The following is a 17945-nucleotide window of genomic DNA, read 5'->3' on the forward strand; positions in this document are numbered from 1 at the left end:
TCAGCCCGACAATGGCCGCCATGGAAAGGGGGGAAGGGACTACATGTTGTTCCCTTCGCCCTGATTCATGGCAGCCACCCTGTTTTGTAGGTTTTTCTAAAGTTGAGAAAGGGCAAACATGCAGTTTCTCAACTTAAAAAAAAGGCACAGTGAGTAAAAGCAGTGGCTGCGAACTCTCAAGTGGTTAATAACCACTGAACAGGTTATCAGGCCTTGTTCTGTCGAGAGAGGGGCGCCCGCTACCTTTGCAAACTAAATTTCAAGGAACCTGGGATTGGTAACCCTAGGTCTCCTGGGGGCAACCAGACGTGGTCTCCCTCTCACTGTGCTTAGGGAGGCATCAGCTTCACCTCACTGATGATCCCCAACAAGGGTGAAACACGTGTATGGGGTTGCTGGTGGTACTCTCTTTCAGGTTGGAATTGCCATTGCATTTCGGTGCTGGACTGCCCCTGGGCAGGACAAAGACTGATATGCAAATGGATATTTCCCATCTGTGAAAGGCACAGTGAGTAAAAGCAGTGGCTGCGAACTCTCAAGTGGTTAATAACCACTGAACAGGTTATCAGGCCTTGTTCTGTCGAGAGAGGGGCGCCCGCTACCTTTGCAAATAAAAAAAAAACACTATTAGTATATTAGTACAACGTGCCAGGATACTTATAGCAATAAACCGCTCTTTGCGGGGCATTATTGGGGCAGGTCATGCCCTGGGCTATCATTAAGGCCCTCGCTTGGCTCTGGCTTCTAACTGGCCTGGGGAATTACCTGGCCCGGTAATGCCCCCGCCAGCGGGGTATTTTGCTTAATTATGTTAACAAGCATTTCTTACATTATACTTGCAGAGTAATCTTGGTATGCCAATTGCAGACACTTACCTGAACTTTAAGTCCAAGGAAAAGATCATGGATATCCTGTTTTTAACACATCACTCCAACACATGAATCTGTATTCTCTAGTCCAAATTCACGTTATTGACTTCAGCAGTATAAATGGCAGCACAAAGTGGTCTGTTTTGCCTATCGGGTGCCCAGAAACTAGATGTACAATAATCATTGATAACAGGGGAACAATTATGGTTCAAGGCAGCCATAAGAATCTTTGCACAGCCATCAGTATGGATGGGATGATAGCATCAAAAGACAGATTGACCTATACCACCTAAAGCCATGAGGTTGTCCCCCACCCCACACGCCAATTCTGAGTCTCTCGGGCCCCCCACTTTACCTCCAGGACAATATAGAAACAAATGGAATTTGCCAAACTTCGAGCACCCCGCCTGCCCCTTACCATCACCATACAGATATCTTGCCTGTGCTCCCTCCCAAAATATGTAATGGCTGCTTGACACTGCTGCCACACTTTTCTCCTGTAAAAATTATCAAACTAAAAATAAATATCCTAAATGTAAGAAACTGAACACCAGGTCTACCTCCAAAAAACAGGACCTTCTCCAAGACCTCAACATTGATCTCCAGGATATAACCGAGACGCTGTTCGCTCACAACCTCTCTACTTTTCAGGACACACTCCTCCCAGACAATGATAAAATCATTGCAAAAGAAAAATAACTAAGTGGCCGAGTGGAGATTCTAACCAATCCCACGTCCTCCTCTTGAAGGGCTGGTATGTGAAGCTCTCTCATCTTTGACACAAACTTACATTTGAATGTCATCGAAAGACATCACCACCCTCTCAGCGATACCACACCCTTCCTGGTAGAATGGACAAACTGGATGTGTGAACAGCAACCTGGGTCAGAAATAATCCTCATTATGGTTGAGAAACATCTGGAAACATCTGGCTTGACGCGCCACTGAATAAGGCCATTGGAGCCTTCCCAGACTATTTAGGCAGCCAGAAATTGTTGCTTCTGCCTCAACTATCAACACTTAAGTGGATCCACTGTGGATGCAATTATTTCTGCCAACATGTCTCTCTGAAACCCTGCCCGAGTCAGGCCACCGCCTTTCACTATCCAGACTCGCCTTGAATATGTGCAAAAACTACCCAACCATGGAAACGTGCCATTCATTTATCATAGTCCATCCAATTAATGGATCACTACTAAAAACTTAAATCCAGCATACCCTTCCCCCACGGACAATTATTCACCACCCGATCTGCATTCCCAGGTCTCAGGAAGAAGACGTCACCAGTGGCCATATTTTGTAGTGAAGCAGCTTGCTCATCTGCGTGTTTTTGAGAGGGGGCCGTGGTACTACCCCATTCTACAGGGGTTCTGATCCCTCAGCAGATTCTGAAGACTTGAGCAGATATGTTGTGGGCTAGTGTGATGTGTTAATGCAAAAGGCCTGCTTTTTACTGATTTTGGCATGGTGGTAGGTTTTCTGTTTACTGACACAGTTTGCTCAGTGCTCCTTGTCCCTGGTTTTGCGTCATTTCCATTCAGTTTGACCGTTGTGCCACTTGCTATTGTTTTTAAAAGGTGTTTTATTTCATCGTGTACGGACAGGGCCAAAGTATTGAGACTCCTCCACCATCAAAATTAACATAGACCCGTTGGCACCTGCTTTGACCACCCACATCAACTGCTCCTTTCCTTGTGAGGAGGTACCAAAAGATCTATAAATAAAAAGCCAACACAGTGCTTCTTTGAAAGAAACCCTCAGCACATCCCACCGTGCTGGACAATATTTGTCCAATCACCAACAACCCTGACATGGGAAAGATTCTGGAAGAAATGACAACAAAACTGCTCATACAATACTGTAAAAAAGACAATCTCTTACACAACTTCAGAACAAACCAGGCTTGAGGCCATCCTGCAGCATGCAATCTGCCCAGATGCACCTGAAGGTGGCCTTCCTATCTATGGCAGATGAAAACTCCACAGTGGTTCTTTTACTGTTCTATTTTCCACAGCTTTTAACACTGCCAACCGTTCCACCCTGCTTCAAAGACTTCAGAACTCTCTAGGCATTCAGAGGTCTGCCTGCTTCAAAATGCATCTCCTCCTTCCTGAAGGACAGTTTCATGCATCAAATGAACCTCCTTCTGTTCCAAATCTTTCACCATTACCACCAATGTCACCAGGATCCGTCCTTGCACCACTCCTCTTTAATAGATAAATGAAAGCACTCACAGGCATGCCGGCGATCCCCAAAACGCCTTCCCATGTGTACATGGATAACCAAGAGATTGCCTTCAAGCTGGAAAACTCAGCTTGCTCCTCACATGACAACCTGATCTCTATACAAGAGTCAATAACCACCTTTGAAAAATAGCGGCAAAAACAGAGCTCATATTCATCGGCATGAGCATCCCCTTCTCCCTTCCCTTTGTCTGGGGTTCCACCCGTGGGTCACCCCTACCAAGGGGCCTGACAAACCGTCAGCTTAAGAAAAAACATTGGGCTTCATTACAAGTTTGGTGGTCCGGAAATTACGGCGCCGCTAGCACCGGAACGCCAAACTGTAAATGCCTTTCCGGACTGCCAAACCATAGGGGCACAGAACTCCCAGCAGGCCTGACCTGCAGGGGAGTTCTGGCCCCTAACTGCATGCTTTTCCCTGAAGCACCGGCACCGTTACTATGGGATTCCATGGGAATGGGAAATAACCGTACCACCGCCGCATGTGATATCCCGGTAGCACTGGGATGTCAGGCAGCGGTAACAGTGTTACGGGGTTCCTGCCAGCCTCATAATGAGGTCCACCGACATCTGTTTTAATTGCACATTCTTTTGCAGCAAGCAGACGGGGACATTTGTAAATCCTCTCGTTCCCACCATCACATTCTTAAGTGGATCAAGGAGCTAGCTAAAGCCTGATCTTTTCACTACCACATGCTTAAGTGGATGGGAGAGCTATCTAAAGCTTCTCGTTCCCACCATCACATGCTTAAGTGGATGAGGGAGCTACCTAAAGAATGTCCTTCCTACCGGCACATGCTTAAGTGGATCTCATCATTCTTGAATATGCACCACAAAGTGGAGGTCACCAAGTCTGTGGTACTAGCCAGGCTAGAGTACTATAACAGATTAAACCTGGCCATCCCTACACACCTTAGCCATGTCCTTCAATTGCTCCAAAGTAAAGCTGGCAGGCATCCTAAATCTAAAAATGTGTGACTACATTCAGCCAACCCTAAAGGCCTTGCACTGGCTTCCACTTGAACAATGAATTAATCTAAAATTCTGGTGCTTAATCTACAAAGCATTGAACTGCATCTGTGCCCTCATCAAATGATGCCACTCTGCCAGATGATTCTTAAGGTCATCTACTACTAAAAACCCACTACTTTTAGGAAAACGTGCCTAGTCCAACAACGTCAGTGCAGTAGACGTCTTCATGTAGAACTTCTTCCCACCTGGTATATTTTACACACAAAAGCCTGCCAAGATTCATGAAGAAAGTAAAAAGCCGCCTATTTAAACATGTTTTCCCACCTAAATGGTTCTCCATTATGGCAAAACAGTTCCTGCTTCGGATGCCATATTGACTGCAAGATTTTAATAGGCCGAAACTTGATTGATGGGTTCCTGCCTTCCAGGGTTTCTTCTGACTGCGGCTTTAGTTTGGCCTTGCCCTACTGTTTAATTTTACCTCCACAATGCACTTATCCACTATCCTTTTAGCACTTACCTACCTCACTTGCTCTTGTGCGCAGTTCTCCATCGCCCCCCGCATTACCTTTACACTGATCTGAATTGACCAAGAACTGCAAATGGTCATCCTTCTGTGTCTACCCCTTTGTCTTGTCTAAGTGCCCCGTCCCACCTACTGGTGCCACAAAGTAACTCTGTTTTGCATTTGGTGATGTACAGCCCAACAATAACAATGAATACATTCTGTACTCCATGCCACCATAGCGGTCTTATAGTGCCGAGGCCCGTCCGGAAGGTGCTATATTGTACTCACATATGCTGAAGCAAGAGCAAAGATGCTGAAGTATGTATGTCACCAAGTAAAACAACGAAATCCAGTTTTCTAAAAGCTAGTCCATTCCAGGACAGTTCTTGAGATTTGTGAAGCATTTTATAGGTGCACTTGAGCAAATCATTGTAATTTCCCTTTGCACGCAATCATTTCAGTGGTACTCTAAGCATCTCCGGATATTCGCCATTGCATATCTTTGTGACTCGGACAAGAAGACACATCTTTGTCATCAGTAGCAGCTATAATATATATGTTTACAGTAGGTATCCTAAGACCTAGAGTGGTCTACACACTGCCTGACCAACTGCAGGTCACCATGCTCATTATTGACTAATGAAGACATGCTGGACGGGGATTGGGATAGTAAGGTAAAGCGACTGCCGGGGGGATTGTGATTACTGGAACTGGAGTGTGAGGGTGAAGCAGATTAACTGAGGCTGGTGATGTTGATTAGCAATCTGGTGGAGGGAAATAGGAATGTGCGTGTGTCGATTGATGTAGTCGAATAATGACAATAACAGTAGCGGAATAGGGATGAAGAACATGTTTCCACTGTTTAACAGAACATCATCGTTCAGTCGTTACATGCAGGACATCAATGATTGGAGGGGGATCTTTCTGCTCAAACCCATTGCCACCATGGTTGAAATCCTTACTGGGGTCTCAAATCCAGAATGATGGTGGCCAGTTAGGGTCATTCTGTAGTAAAAATAACAGTGTACTCTCATTGGCTCTTCAGATCTCGGGCAATGGGTTGGGCAGGGATTTTTTAAAAATATTTGGAGCCTAAAATAAAATGTGTTTTCCTTCCATACTCCTATGTAGGAGTCTTGGTGGTACTATGGTTAGATTAAGCCAACAGGCTGTATTTGGTCTGTGAATGACCCAACCTCTTTCAGTTCAAGTCACAACACACATAGTTCATCAGGCTGTTGATTTGCGCAGTCATCCATTTGTTCACGGAGGCTACCACATTATGCCAAATCAAGAAACTTTGCATCTTCTGGTTCGCTTTAATTTGCCCCCACAAAATGCCTTGGGGCACATATGGGTGTTTGCGACTTCAGATAGCAAGTACCTGATTTGCCAAAACAGCTACCCCTACATTTCACCAGATCCAAAATATGGGCCTTTCTGGAAACATCTTAAAACTTGGCTTTGTACCACTTATTTTAAACACTTCTAGCTCCACAATCCTCTTTCTTGCACTTTCAAGGAAGCAGATCGTTTTCTACACAATTCAACACTATGATGCCACTCAGACATTAGTTATGCCTTGTACTACAGAATTCCAATAACAATAATATGTAGCAGCACTTATGGTAGCACAAACTTGCTTTAGTGGTGCTGTTCTTGTGTATATTATGAAGAAGCAGCCAGCACTCACCTTCAACTTGCAACATGTGGCTAGTAAATTCGTCTGAGGCCAGGTCCTTCCACATGCCCGACCCTTGGCTTGAAGAAGCAGCCATTACCACCAGGTTAATGACAATGGCAGTCACGCCAACCCCCATGGACAGATTAGGCCTGTGGGGTGGGTGGGTGTTGACGAATCGCCCCAGGGCATTTAGGGTTATTGAGAAGCACAGAGAGGATAACAACAGAGATGAGGTAAGGGTCCAGAGGGCAGGAAGTCGGTTCCAGCCGAAGGTGAGCCATCCGGGGCAGGGCTTGCCAGACACCACCCTAAGGAGAAGTGGCATGGCCAGCGAGAGGCTGACGGAAAGGGTGTGAAAGGAGTCAACCAGGGTAATAAGAGAATCGCACATCCGGCTTATGGTGACCTCAGTCAACAGGAAGCAAAAGGTCAAAGCCAAAAGAGCCCACTGCCTGCTTGCACCATCACAGAGAGACATGCTGCAAGAAAAGAGACATATATTAGAGCATTGCATTGTTAAATATTGGCGATTTTTCATAGTTAACAACACATACATTTACCATTCTTAGTCCTGGGGTCCTAATTCAAGCCTCACTTCTTTCACATTTCAATGGGATCTGGCAAGGCTGAGTGGCAGAACAGGAAACTGTTTCCTGACCTGTTGATAACCAATGCCAGAACTAACCTGTACTGCGCATGTGTGTCATCATGCATGCCCCCTCCCCCATGGTAAACGTCCTCTTTTGCCTGGCCACTGGTTTGCCTTAGTCTTCGCCCATATGCCGGTTGGTTTGACAGAGACAGCCAGTAATAGAGTTTGATGGGGGGACATTTGAAATAGGAGAGAGGAGGTACAATACATTTTCCAGCTCTCATGCAGAAAATCTAAAAGAAGGAAGATGGCAATGATAGGATTCATGTCCACAGGTTCCTGGCCAAACTGAACATCCAAACAAGATGAGGCATCCAATGATTAGTACCAGAAGCCTTTTTATGGTGGGAGACTGTACAGGGATGGAGGGAGCAGCGGCCATGAGATACGCTGGCTCTAGTGGATCAGTAAGTCGCTTTCCAAACAGTGAAGCAGCGCTCCAAGAAAACGAGGTATGGGCACAAGGGGCGCTGGGTCTGAATGCTTGTGCGTGCAACGAGACAAAGCGAAACATGACTTTATTAAAATGCCATATTATGGCCTCATAAAACGGGGAGCCGTGTGCCCTGTTCTAATGGTATCCAAGAGCCACAGGTTACGCTTAACAAGTATTCATGATCATGCGTGATTCCTACTTCATGACTTGCCATCATTGAACAAGAAAAGGGTTTTATCACATTGGCCAAAGCCAATGAGAGAGTCATGGCCATTTTTGCCTCATACTGTTATTTTGTGGACATCCTCCGAGCTGCTGCATGACCTCTGTACGGTCAGTTGGGAGAAAGCAAGCTCTCTAGGAGCCAACCCGTCAGGGCTAGGAAGATGGAGAGTGTTCACTTCCCAAGACATGGCGGCCAGCCTCTGGGGAAGACAGGAAGTGACGCTCATCAAGAGAAGGAGCCATAAGAACTATAAATCAATGAAGTCCATGCCACGGCTATCGGGTTTGGTGAGCAATCTAGTGGCTCCTAAATCTCTGGTGCATCTCTGGACCAGTGGATGGGAATGGAGGGCAGAGGTGTACTTCCCTGACCAATGTCCCATGAATGTATTCCCCCTCCCATGTTTAAACTCATCCAGGGCACACAACTCAAGCAATTCATATTTGTTCTGACTACAGATTTCTCAGGACTGAAGCCCCCTAGGGGGTCAATGACCCTCTGGGGTTTCACTCAGAAGTACAGAGAAGGAAAATCAGGCTCTGGGCTCGAACAGTGGTAACGGTTGTGAGGTGAACAGCACGCAGGGCTTTGTCGTGAGTGATTTACCACTCATCTTCTTCCATCTCCACCTGACAATAGAATTTGTAGACGTTTTTTGTAGCAATACTTAGTGGTCATATTACCGGTGTTAATGGGGACACCCTAGTTAACAACACATACATTTACCATTCTTAGTCCTGGGGTCCTAATTCAAGCCTCACTTCTTTCACATTTCAATGGGATCTGGCAAGGCTGAGTGGCAGAACAGGAAACTGTTTCCTGACCTGTTGATAACCAATGCCAGAACTAACCTGTACTGCGCATGTGTGTCATCATGCATGCCCCCTCCCCCATGGTAAACGTCCTCTTTTGCCTGGCCACTGGTTTGCCTTAGTCTTCGCCCATATGCCGGTTGGTTTGACAGAGACAGCCAGTAATAGAGTTTGATGGGGGGACATTTGAAATAGGAGAGAGGAGGTACAATACATTTTCCAGCTCTCATGCAGAAAATCTAAAAGAAGGAAGATGGCAATGATAGGATTCATGTCCACAGGTTCCTGGCCAAACTGAACATCCAAACAAGATGAGGCATCCAATGATTAGTACCAGAAGCCTTTTTATGGTGGGAGACTGTACAGGGATGGAGGGAGCAGCGGCCATGAGATACGCTGGCTCTAGTGGATCAGTAAGTCGCTTTCCAAACAGTGAAGCAGCGCTCCAAGAAAACGAGGTATGGGCACAAGGGGCGCTGGGTCTGAATGCTTGTGCGTGCAACGAGACAAAGCGAAACATGACTTTATTAAAATGCCATATTATGGCCTCATAAAACGGGGAGCCGTGTGCCCTGTTCTAATGGTATCCAAGAGCCACAGGTTACGCTTAACAAATATTCATGATCATGCGTGATGCCTACTTCATGACTTGCCATCATTGAACAAGAAAAGGGTTTTATCACATTGGCCAAAGCCAATGAGAGAGTCATGGCCATTTTCACCTCATACTGTTATTTTGTGGACATCCTCCGAGCTGCTGCATGACCTCTGTACGGTCAGTTGGGAGAAAGCAAGCTCTCTAGGAGCCAACCCGTCAGGGCTAGGAAGATGGAGAGTGTTCACTTCCCAAGACATGGCGGCCAGCCTCTGGGGAAGACAGGAAGTGACGCTCATCAAGAGAAGGAGCCATAAGAACTATAAATCAATGAAGTCCATGCCACGGCTATCGGGTTTGGTGAGCAATCTAGTGGCTCCTAAATCTCTGGTGCATCTCTGGACCAGTGGATGGGAATGGAGGGCAGAGGTGTACTTCCCTGACCAATGTCCCATGAATGTATTCCCCCTCCCATGTTTAAACTCATCCAGGGCACACAACTCAAGCAATTCATATTTGTTCTGACTACAGATTTCTCAGGACTGAAGCCCCCTAGGGGGTCATTGACCCTCTGGGGTTTCACTCAGAAGTACAGAGAAGGAAAATCAGGCTCTGGGCTCGAACAGTGGTAACGGTTGTGAGGTGAACAGCACGCAGGGCTTTGTCGTGAGTGATTTACCACTCATCTTCTTCCATCTCCACCTGACAATAGAATTTGTAGACGTTTTTTGTAGCAATACTTAGTGGTCATATTACCGGTGTTAATGGGGACACCCTCCCCCACCAGGGTTTTACTTTAAAGCAAGGAAAATGTCCTTTAGGTCCAGAAGGGTGGGCTCTCTTCAATGAGTCCCTCAGGGGAGTTCTCTTCAATGGGCCCCTCATCTCAACTTAGACGTGCTGGTGGTAATAAAGATCCTGCTTAAGTTTCTCTTACCCTGAAACTTTAGGGAAGCAGACAATCTCAGGAGTACTGAAATGGCATTGTACTGGGAACCTTGGGAGGGGCGTGGCCTGGAGCTCAAGGTGGCAGGAGGCTAACGCGCCGAGCTCTGGCCGAGACACCGTAATACGATCCTTATTGACCGCGAGCAGGGAACCCGCAACCGGCAAAATCATCCAGCAGTTGGCTGAGCCCTTTGCCGACTAACTGACGGCTATCCCGAGAAGAATCGCTCCTGGGAACCGTGAGATATCCTCCGCGAGACACCCTCCCCCCCTCCGCCTTCCCCGGTGATCCAAGATGGCGGACTCCAAACAACTCTGAAGCTGCCTCATTCCCTACCGAAGACCGTCGCAAGCGCGACCAACCAGGAGAGGAGGCAGGAGGCAACGAACATTGCCCCGGTCCTGGAAGAGAAGCGCCCGAGGCCCCAACAACAACACCCAAGACTCCGCCGCCCGTTACGGGGTCCCGGCGAGCGGAGGAGGGGTCAGACCCTGAACTGCGACCGGGCTGCAGCCGCGGCTCCACAGACACTCCCCAAGCCTGCCTGTGCTCCACAGCGAAAGTCGCTGGCGGAAGACGAGCCTGATTCCTGAAGGCTACGGATACACTACAGCACCGGAGGGGGGTGCAGGAGGCCCCATACACCCCTACGAGATACCCTCCCCCCTCGCCGGGGTTCAGGACGGTGGACTCCAGATCCAGCTGAAACCCCCTCTTTCCCCACCGGAGACCGTCGCAAGCCCGACCGACTACAAGAGGAGGCAGAATACATTGAACACTGCTCTGGGCCTGGGGAAGAAGCGCCCGAGGCCCCAACAACACCACCCAAGACTCCGCCGCTCGCCACGGGGTACCGGCAGGCGGAGGAGGGGCCGGATCCCGAACTGCGACCAGACTGCAGCCGCGGCTCCACAGACACTTCCCGCACCTGCCTGAGCCCCACAGCGAGGGTCGCTGGCGGGAGACGAGCCTGATCCCTGGAGCTCCGGAGACACTTCAGCGCCGGAGGGAGGTGCAGGAGGCCCCATACGCCCCCGCCTCTCCACCAACTGTGCAACGCCATAACGGCGAGCCAGCACGAAGGGCAGCTGATCCTCCTCCTTCGCCTGGGGACTGCGCCGGAGCACCTGCGGTGGAGAACAGCTCCATTTGGGGTAAGGAGACCGGGGGGCCCTGCATACACACCACGGAGGCGGCATTAGGTGTTCCCCCGGCTCTAACCCCAATGACAATCGACTCCCCATAGACTACATCATCCCCCGCTCCTGCCCTGTGAAGACTACCCAACTCCTAATTGGAGACAGGCAATCCCAGCCCCCCTACCCAAAAGAAGGAAGCGCCCCAGTGGGAGCACTAACTAAGCCCTGGCTCCGACTCAGCGGGCCATTGTAGCCCGATACACCAGCGGGCACCATCACTAAAAAGCCTTAGGGTCATAAATTAAGCGCGGGGCAGTAACGACTTAAGCCCACCTCATCTCAGCACCGCAGACCCACAGAACAAGCATGTCCTCTAGAAACAAGACAAAACCTATCACAATGGATAACTACGTATCCACGAAGCCCATGAAAACGGCTGAGCCGCGCCCCTCTACCCCTGGACCCGCTCAATCGGGAAACGCAAACCCCCCTGAGAGCCAAGCACAAGTCTTGGAAGCTATAGCTTCCCTACGCTCGTTCATCGACTCCAAGATAGACGAATTTCACTCGGATATCCAACTTGTGCGGCAGGATGCCAGGAACCTAACAGAAAGGGTCACCGTCACCGAAGCAAACATAAAAGAAACAACTGAAAACACGATTGAACTGAAAGCCAAAGTGGCAGACCTAGAAAGGAAGGTTGCTTTCCTCGAGGCGAGGGCTGAAGATGCGGAGGGGCGCGCAAGAAGAGGCAACATTAGAGTACTAGGTATCCCCGAAGGCGCAGAGGGCCCGGACCCCACTGCATATATAGAAACCCTACTGCAACAAGAAATTGGTCCCGAAAAACTCACGCAAGCCTTCGCCGTCGAACGGGCACACAGATCCCTTCAAAAGAAACCCCCTCTAGGATCCCACCCCCGCCCTATAATCGCCAAAATACTTAACTTCCAAGACAGGGAAGTTGTCCTGAGACATTCCAGAGAAAATGGCCCAATAGAGCGAGGCAACTCAAAGATCTCCATTTACCCAGATTACACTCCGAAGGTACAGAGGGAGAGAAATTCATTTATCCCAATCAAGGCCAGGCTGCGGCACCTGAACTTAAAATATATGCTCCTTTACCAATCCAGGCTAAAGATTATCTTCAAGGGCCGGTCAATTTTCCTGGAATCACCAGCAGCCGCCAACATGTGGCTAGAAGACAACAACCTAGCTCAGGGCGAAGACCCACACCCCGGAAGTGAAATTCCGAAATCACAAATCGGGACGAAAAAAGTACTCCCACTTACCGGAATGAGACCTTACCGTGCACACAAGCACCCTGCATCGCGGAAGCACCCTACACTACAGTTAGCTATTTAAAATCGGCTCTCGCTTGGCCCCCTCACCAGACACAGGACTTCGCCCCCGCGAACGGATCAGAATAGGCCAGTTGCCTATCCGACCCCACTCGAGCCCGACGCCCGGATGGGCCCCGAAGGCGCGAGAGCGCCTGAGCACCGCGACGAAGTTGCAGTCGCTAGGCGCACCAGTTCCAGTTACGTTCATAGTTACATTAGAAGCACAGTTTTCATAATACCAAATCTGAAAGGGCAGCAGATGAAGCAGACACAACACCTAAACGCATGCAGAAGTGAGACCCGGACACCGCACCGAACTCCCACAAGTCTAGTGTTAGCGACTAGACCCAATGAGAGGGAGCCCCTAAAGAACACCTACACACCCGAATGGCTTCACAACTAAGGATAATGACATGGAATGTGCGAGGGATGAACACGTACCTGAGAAGAAACCGAATTCAATCATATCTTCGCAGGAAAAAGATCTCTATCGCACTGCTCCAAGAAACCCACTTGACAGCTGAATCCACATCCAAACTGGCGGTTAGATGGGGAGGCACGGGCAAAGGGGCGTCCTACTCCAAATATGCAAGAGGAGTCTTCACGTGGATAAACCTAAATGTCCCGTTCTGCCTGCTGGGAGTGGAAGCCGACAAAGAAGGAAGATACCTGATACTATGGGGGACCATTGAACACACCACAGTGTGCCTGGTCAACTCCTACTTTCCCCAACACGGTATACCATCGCACATCGCAATGCTGTGCTCCAAAATGGCACACCACAGAGAGAGCACCTTTATTTGGGGCGGCGACTTTAACTGCATCAGAAATAGCACAATGGACAGATCGGTACCCCCCCAACAGCCACACAACCCCTCCACCAGGGCCCTCAATTCCGCCCTGGAGCACTTAGACCTGGAGGACATCTGGCGAATACAACACCCAGAAGAAAGGAGTTACTCGTATTACTCGGCCCCACACAAGATCCATACGAGAATCGACTACCTGTTTATAGACAAGGAACAAGTTGCATCCATAGACTCCACCTCTTACCTAGGCAGGTCGATATCGGACCATTCACCATTAGTTATGAACTGGAAACTAAAAGGCCCAAGGCCTCCTATACCGACGTGGAGACTCCCGCCCATGGCACTCACCGATCAGGTGTTCAAGGAAGATCTTGCCATTAGACTCGAAGACTACGTCAACAACAACAAAGGATCGGTATCGAGCTGGGGCACTCTCTGGGAGGCAATGAAGGTGGTAACACGTGGCGAAGCCATATCTGGAGCGGGTGGCATTCGGAGACAACTGAAGGAATCGCTAGAAGCATACGAAAATGAAATAACGCGCCTCGAAGCTGACACAGACGCCACACCGGCATCAGAGGAGACCATGAGGGGACTACGAGAGGAATCCCAAATAGCCTGGGACCGACTAGCAAAATTCGACTCTATAGCCAATACAACCAGAGCCCACAAAGAGGCTGATAAACCAGGCAGACTTCTATCATGGTTGTGCAAACGCGAGCACCCGAGACACCTCCCCACGGAGATCATAGATGCACGAGGCGCAACGCACAAATCCCAACTCGACATCAACGCCACATTTTCTGAGTTTTACTCTGAACTTTACTCTCACGAAATACAAGTACCCAGGGAAGAAATCAGAGCCACCCTCGACGAGATCGGCCTCCCAAAAATAACGGATGAACAGAGAGAAGCACTAGACTCTGAGATTACCGCCGAAGACATCACAGACGCGATCCGATCCCTAGCTACCAGCAAAACCCCAGGGAGCGACGGCCTCCCACCCGAATTTTACAAGGCTTACGAAGACATCATCACTCCTATACTATTTGAGGTCTACACGGAAGCATATGAAGAAGGGATTCTCCCCTGCACCATGAGGGAAACCATCATAATCCCCATGCTTAAACCAAACAAGCCCCCTAAATGCTGCGATTCCTACCGCCCGTTGGCAATGCTCAACTATGACAGCAAGATCCTGACTACCATCCTTGCCAAAAGGCTTGCAAGAGTGGTGGGGACTATTATACACGAGGATCAAAACGGCTTTGTCCCGGGGCGCAACACCACGGCCAACCTCCGGAGACTACAACATGTCATGGACGAAACCCAGACAAGAGACGAGGACCTGGCGGTGCTGTCACTGGATGCCATCAAGGCCTTCGATTCCATCTTCTGGGAATGGCTGATTGAGGTACTGAAGGAGTTTGGAATCGGCAGAGGCTTCGTGAGGTGGATCAAGGTCTTATACAACTCTCCCATGGCTAGAGTGAAAACTGGAAGAATAGTATCCGAAGCCTGGGCAATACAACGGGGCACCAGACAGGGGTGTCCACTCTCCCCCATGTTGTATATCCTGGGACTAGAACCGATTGCCATCTACTGCAGAAAACAGTTCTTCGATGCGGGCATAAAACTAGGTAACCGGCATTTCATAATCTCCCTGTATGCAGACGATGTATTGTTATACCTAAAGGACCCACATGTAAATGCGCAAGTACTGCTAGATGTCCTGGACAACTACGCTCGCTACTCCGGGATTGAATTCAGCAGGTCAAAATCTTGTGCGTTCCCGATGGCCAAGCTCACTGAAGTGGGAGAAGCTGACTTACCAGACGTGGGCATAAAGTGGCAACCAAAAATGTTTCGATACCTGGGAATTAACGTCAGACATACCCCAGAGCTCACACACGACCACAACACCGAAAAAGTAACAAATGCACTCTGCAACTCCATAAAGTTCTGGTCAAAACTACCACTTGCTATGATGGGCAGAGCAGCTATCACGAAAATGATCATCCTCCCGAGACTCTTGTATCACTTTACAAACATCTGCCACTACATCCCCACATCCTTCTTCAGAAAACTGGACTCGATAATAAGGGAATTCATATGGGGTACATCCAGACACAAACTACCGCTGCAGATTCTCACGTTGCGACATAAAGCAGGTGGGATACAACTTCCCGATTTCCAAATGTACTATTTGGCCGCTCAGCTGGGCCACGTGACGAAGTGGCTACAAGACGATCCAAACGCAGAATCAGAATTACTGAGGCTAACACCCTCCAACCTGCACCCCAAGGAGGCACTGTGGGACCCGCTGAAACAAACACGAGATGCCCCAATGATCCTACAACTGGGGAGACAGGTCTGGGCCAAAACCCACTCCACCCTCCAACTGAACCACCCATACTCCCCCGACACTCCCATCCTTGTTGACACATGTAGATCGGAAGCAGACCTCAGGGTGGCGAGAATCTGGGAGCGTGCTGGGATCTATACATGGGGCGACATGTACGAGGACGCCAAATTCAGGGAATTCGAATCGATCCTAGAGTCAGAGGAGCTTGGTAAAGGCCAATTCCTATGGTACCACCGCATCAGACAAACTGCAAAGAAGAAGTGGCCTAAATGGCCTGAAGAACCCGGCTCGGACCCCCTCCTCAATGAGATGCACCAACTCTCGGATGGTTGGAAGCCAGTGACCCGAATTTACAGCCGTCTGATGGACAGACCCAATCCTAAAAGTGCAGCATTAAAAGGGAAGTGGGAGACGGACTTGGGGGTCACGTTCACGGACGCTGAATGGAAAAGAATACTGCTCTACCCCAAAGAGGTCTCCAGGAACACCAGATTTCGCCAAATTCAACTCAATGTTTTATACAGGACATACATGACCCCAAAGAGGGTGGCCAGCTTCAATAAAAAGACGACATCACACTGCCCATGGTGCGGCAGCGAAGCAGCGGACTTACAGCACATGTTCTGGACCTGCAACAAGGTGGCGCAATTCTGGTTTAAAGTGAAGCACGCTTGCGTAACCGCTGGCATCACCAGATACAACTGGGAACCAAAAGAGTGCCTGCTGGGGGCGTATCCCAGGGTTAGCAAATTCAAACATGTGCTCAAGCTATTGGACATTTCTTGCATCCTAGCCAAAAGGGCCATAGCAATGGCCTGGAAGTCGAAAGGAGGCCCGAGATACGAGAACTGGATCAAAGAACTAGACAGATGGACCACAGCCGAAACGAGAGCCTGGCAGGACGGAGCAAACACCGGAGCGGGTGACACGAACAACTCCCTTGAAGCATGGAGGGCTCTCCTACGCGACATTCCATTCTCTGCTGATCACAAGCCCCCCTGAAGCCCAAGCCCCACCCAATTTAATACAAGACAGGGAGACACCGAAACCCGGACTTGGACTCCCATGAAGGCACCAAACTCTCACTTCTACACTTTCCTGCCCTGGAACTTAACCCATAAAATGACACCAATACAGATGAAGACTGTGCAGTTTATCGTTATGTTGTTATGTTGTTATTCTCTGTTGCAGACTATTACATACAGCTGATGAGTACCAACATCCAGCACAATTTGTAATATGCACTGAAAAAATAAAAATACCAATAAAATGCTTTAAAAAAAAAAAAAGTACTGGGAACCTTGGGAAGTTTGTGGTTCTCCCAAGCCTTCCATGGAAAATGTGTGTGATTGAACAGTCCTCCAAGAATAGGATATACTTTTGCTGAATAGCTGCACCAGGAGCCAAGATATTAGTCAAAGGTCCTGAAGCTGCATTGAGGTTTAAAGGTACAGTCGTGTAATGGTACTGGTTTTCTTCCACTACAATCCTGAAGAACTGATGACGAGATATGCAGATGGGAAAAGTGAACGTTATGTTATGTTGATTTATACCACACACAGCTACCACCCAGGGGTGGTATCCAGGCACTCTTGTATGCACATTGGCTAAGACATTGGAGTGGATGAACATCTGGAACTTCTGTGGGGGCCCAAACGTGTTCATTGATCATTTCTTAAATATAACAGGCTCTATCTAGCGAAAGCGAAATAGCAACCGTGTGCACCTCCACCACACAAATGTTTAGAACCAATATGACAAATTCTGGAGCACTATCTGTGTCCTTGGTATGCATGAAGGAAAAGGTTTGGGAAGATGACGATGTTGCTTTCAAGAGCAAAGTACCCCAGGGTCCTGGGTGATAAGAGGCCATTTTGAAATGAACCCAAAATCAGAGGCAGCTTTCTCTCGGTGCCTTGTGTTAAACACACCTGAATGGAGTGACGAAGACGTCTTAGGTCTGTCAAAGGGAACACACTTCGGTTTGCTGTAAAAGTACTTAATTCTGAAAATCGAAAAGAAAGGATCTTGGGCAGAAAAGGTTGCTTGGACTTAAAGGATCTGTGGACCGGAATTTATTGAAGAAGGCAGGCTCTTCCAAGCAAAATGGACGTTCATTACTTTTTATTAATTTTTCTGCTGTAAGGGGAGGTGTAACTAGCCGTGGCAGTGCATCAAGACCCCAGCTCTCATGACTTTGGGCAACATGTCAATGACCTCCTTTGTAATAATGAGCTTCTGCTCTGCTGTCTTGCTCTCTTCTCCTTGGATACGTTTGGCTAACAGACTAGACTACTTTCCATCGCATCTCAGATGTGCAGGGTGAGCCATCAGGAGGGCACT

At 48.7% G+C, this 17945-nt stretch overlaps 1 protein-coding gene across 2 annotated transcripts in view; it reads right to left on the reverse strand.

Moving 5' to 3' along the window:
* LOC138566901 (proton-coupled zinc antiporter SLC30A1-like) overlaps positions 1-17945 on the reverse strand; it is a 196751-nt gene that overhangs the window by 135264 nt on the left and 43542 nt on the right. For both annotated transcript variants that reach the window (XM_069644630.1, XM_069644629.1), the window contains exon 2: positions 6286-6755. In XM_069644630.1, coding sequence (XP_069500731.1) covers positions 6286-6754 — 469 coding nt within the window. In that variant the 5' untranslated portion in view covers position 6755. The remainder of the gene's footprint in view (positions 1-6285; positions 6756-17945) is intronic.

The sequence above is a fragment of the Ambystoma mexicanum genome, chromosome 2p (genome assembly GCF_040938575.1).
Source record: "Ambystoma mexicanum isolate Mex_15411 chromosome 2p, UKY_AmexF1_1, whole genome shotgun sequence".
Lineage (NCBI taxonomy): Eukaryota > Metazoa > Chordata > Amphibia > Caudata > Ambystomatidae > Ambystoma > Ambystoma mexicanum.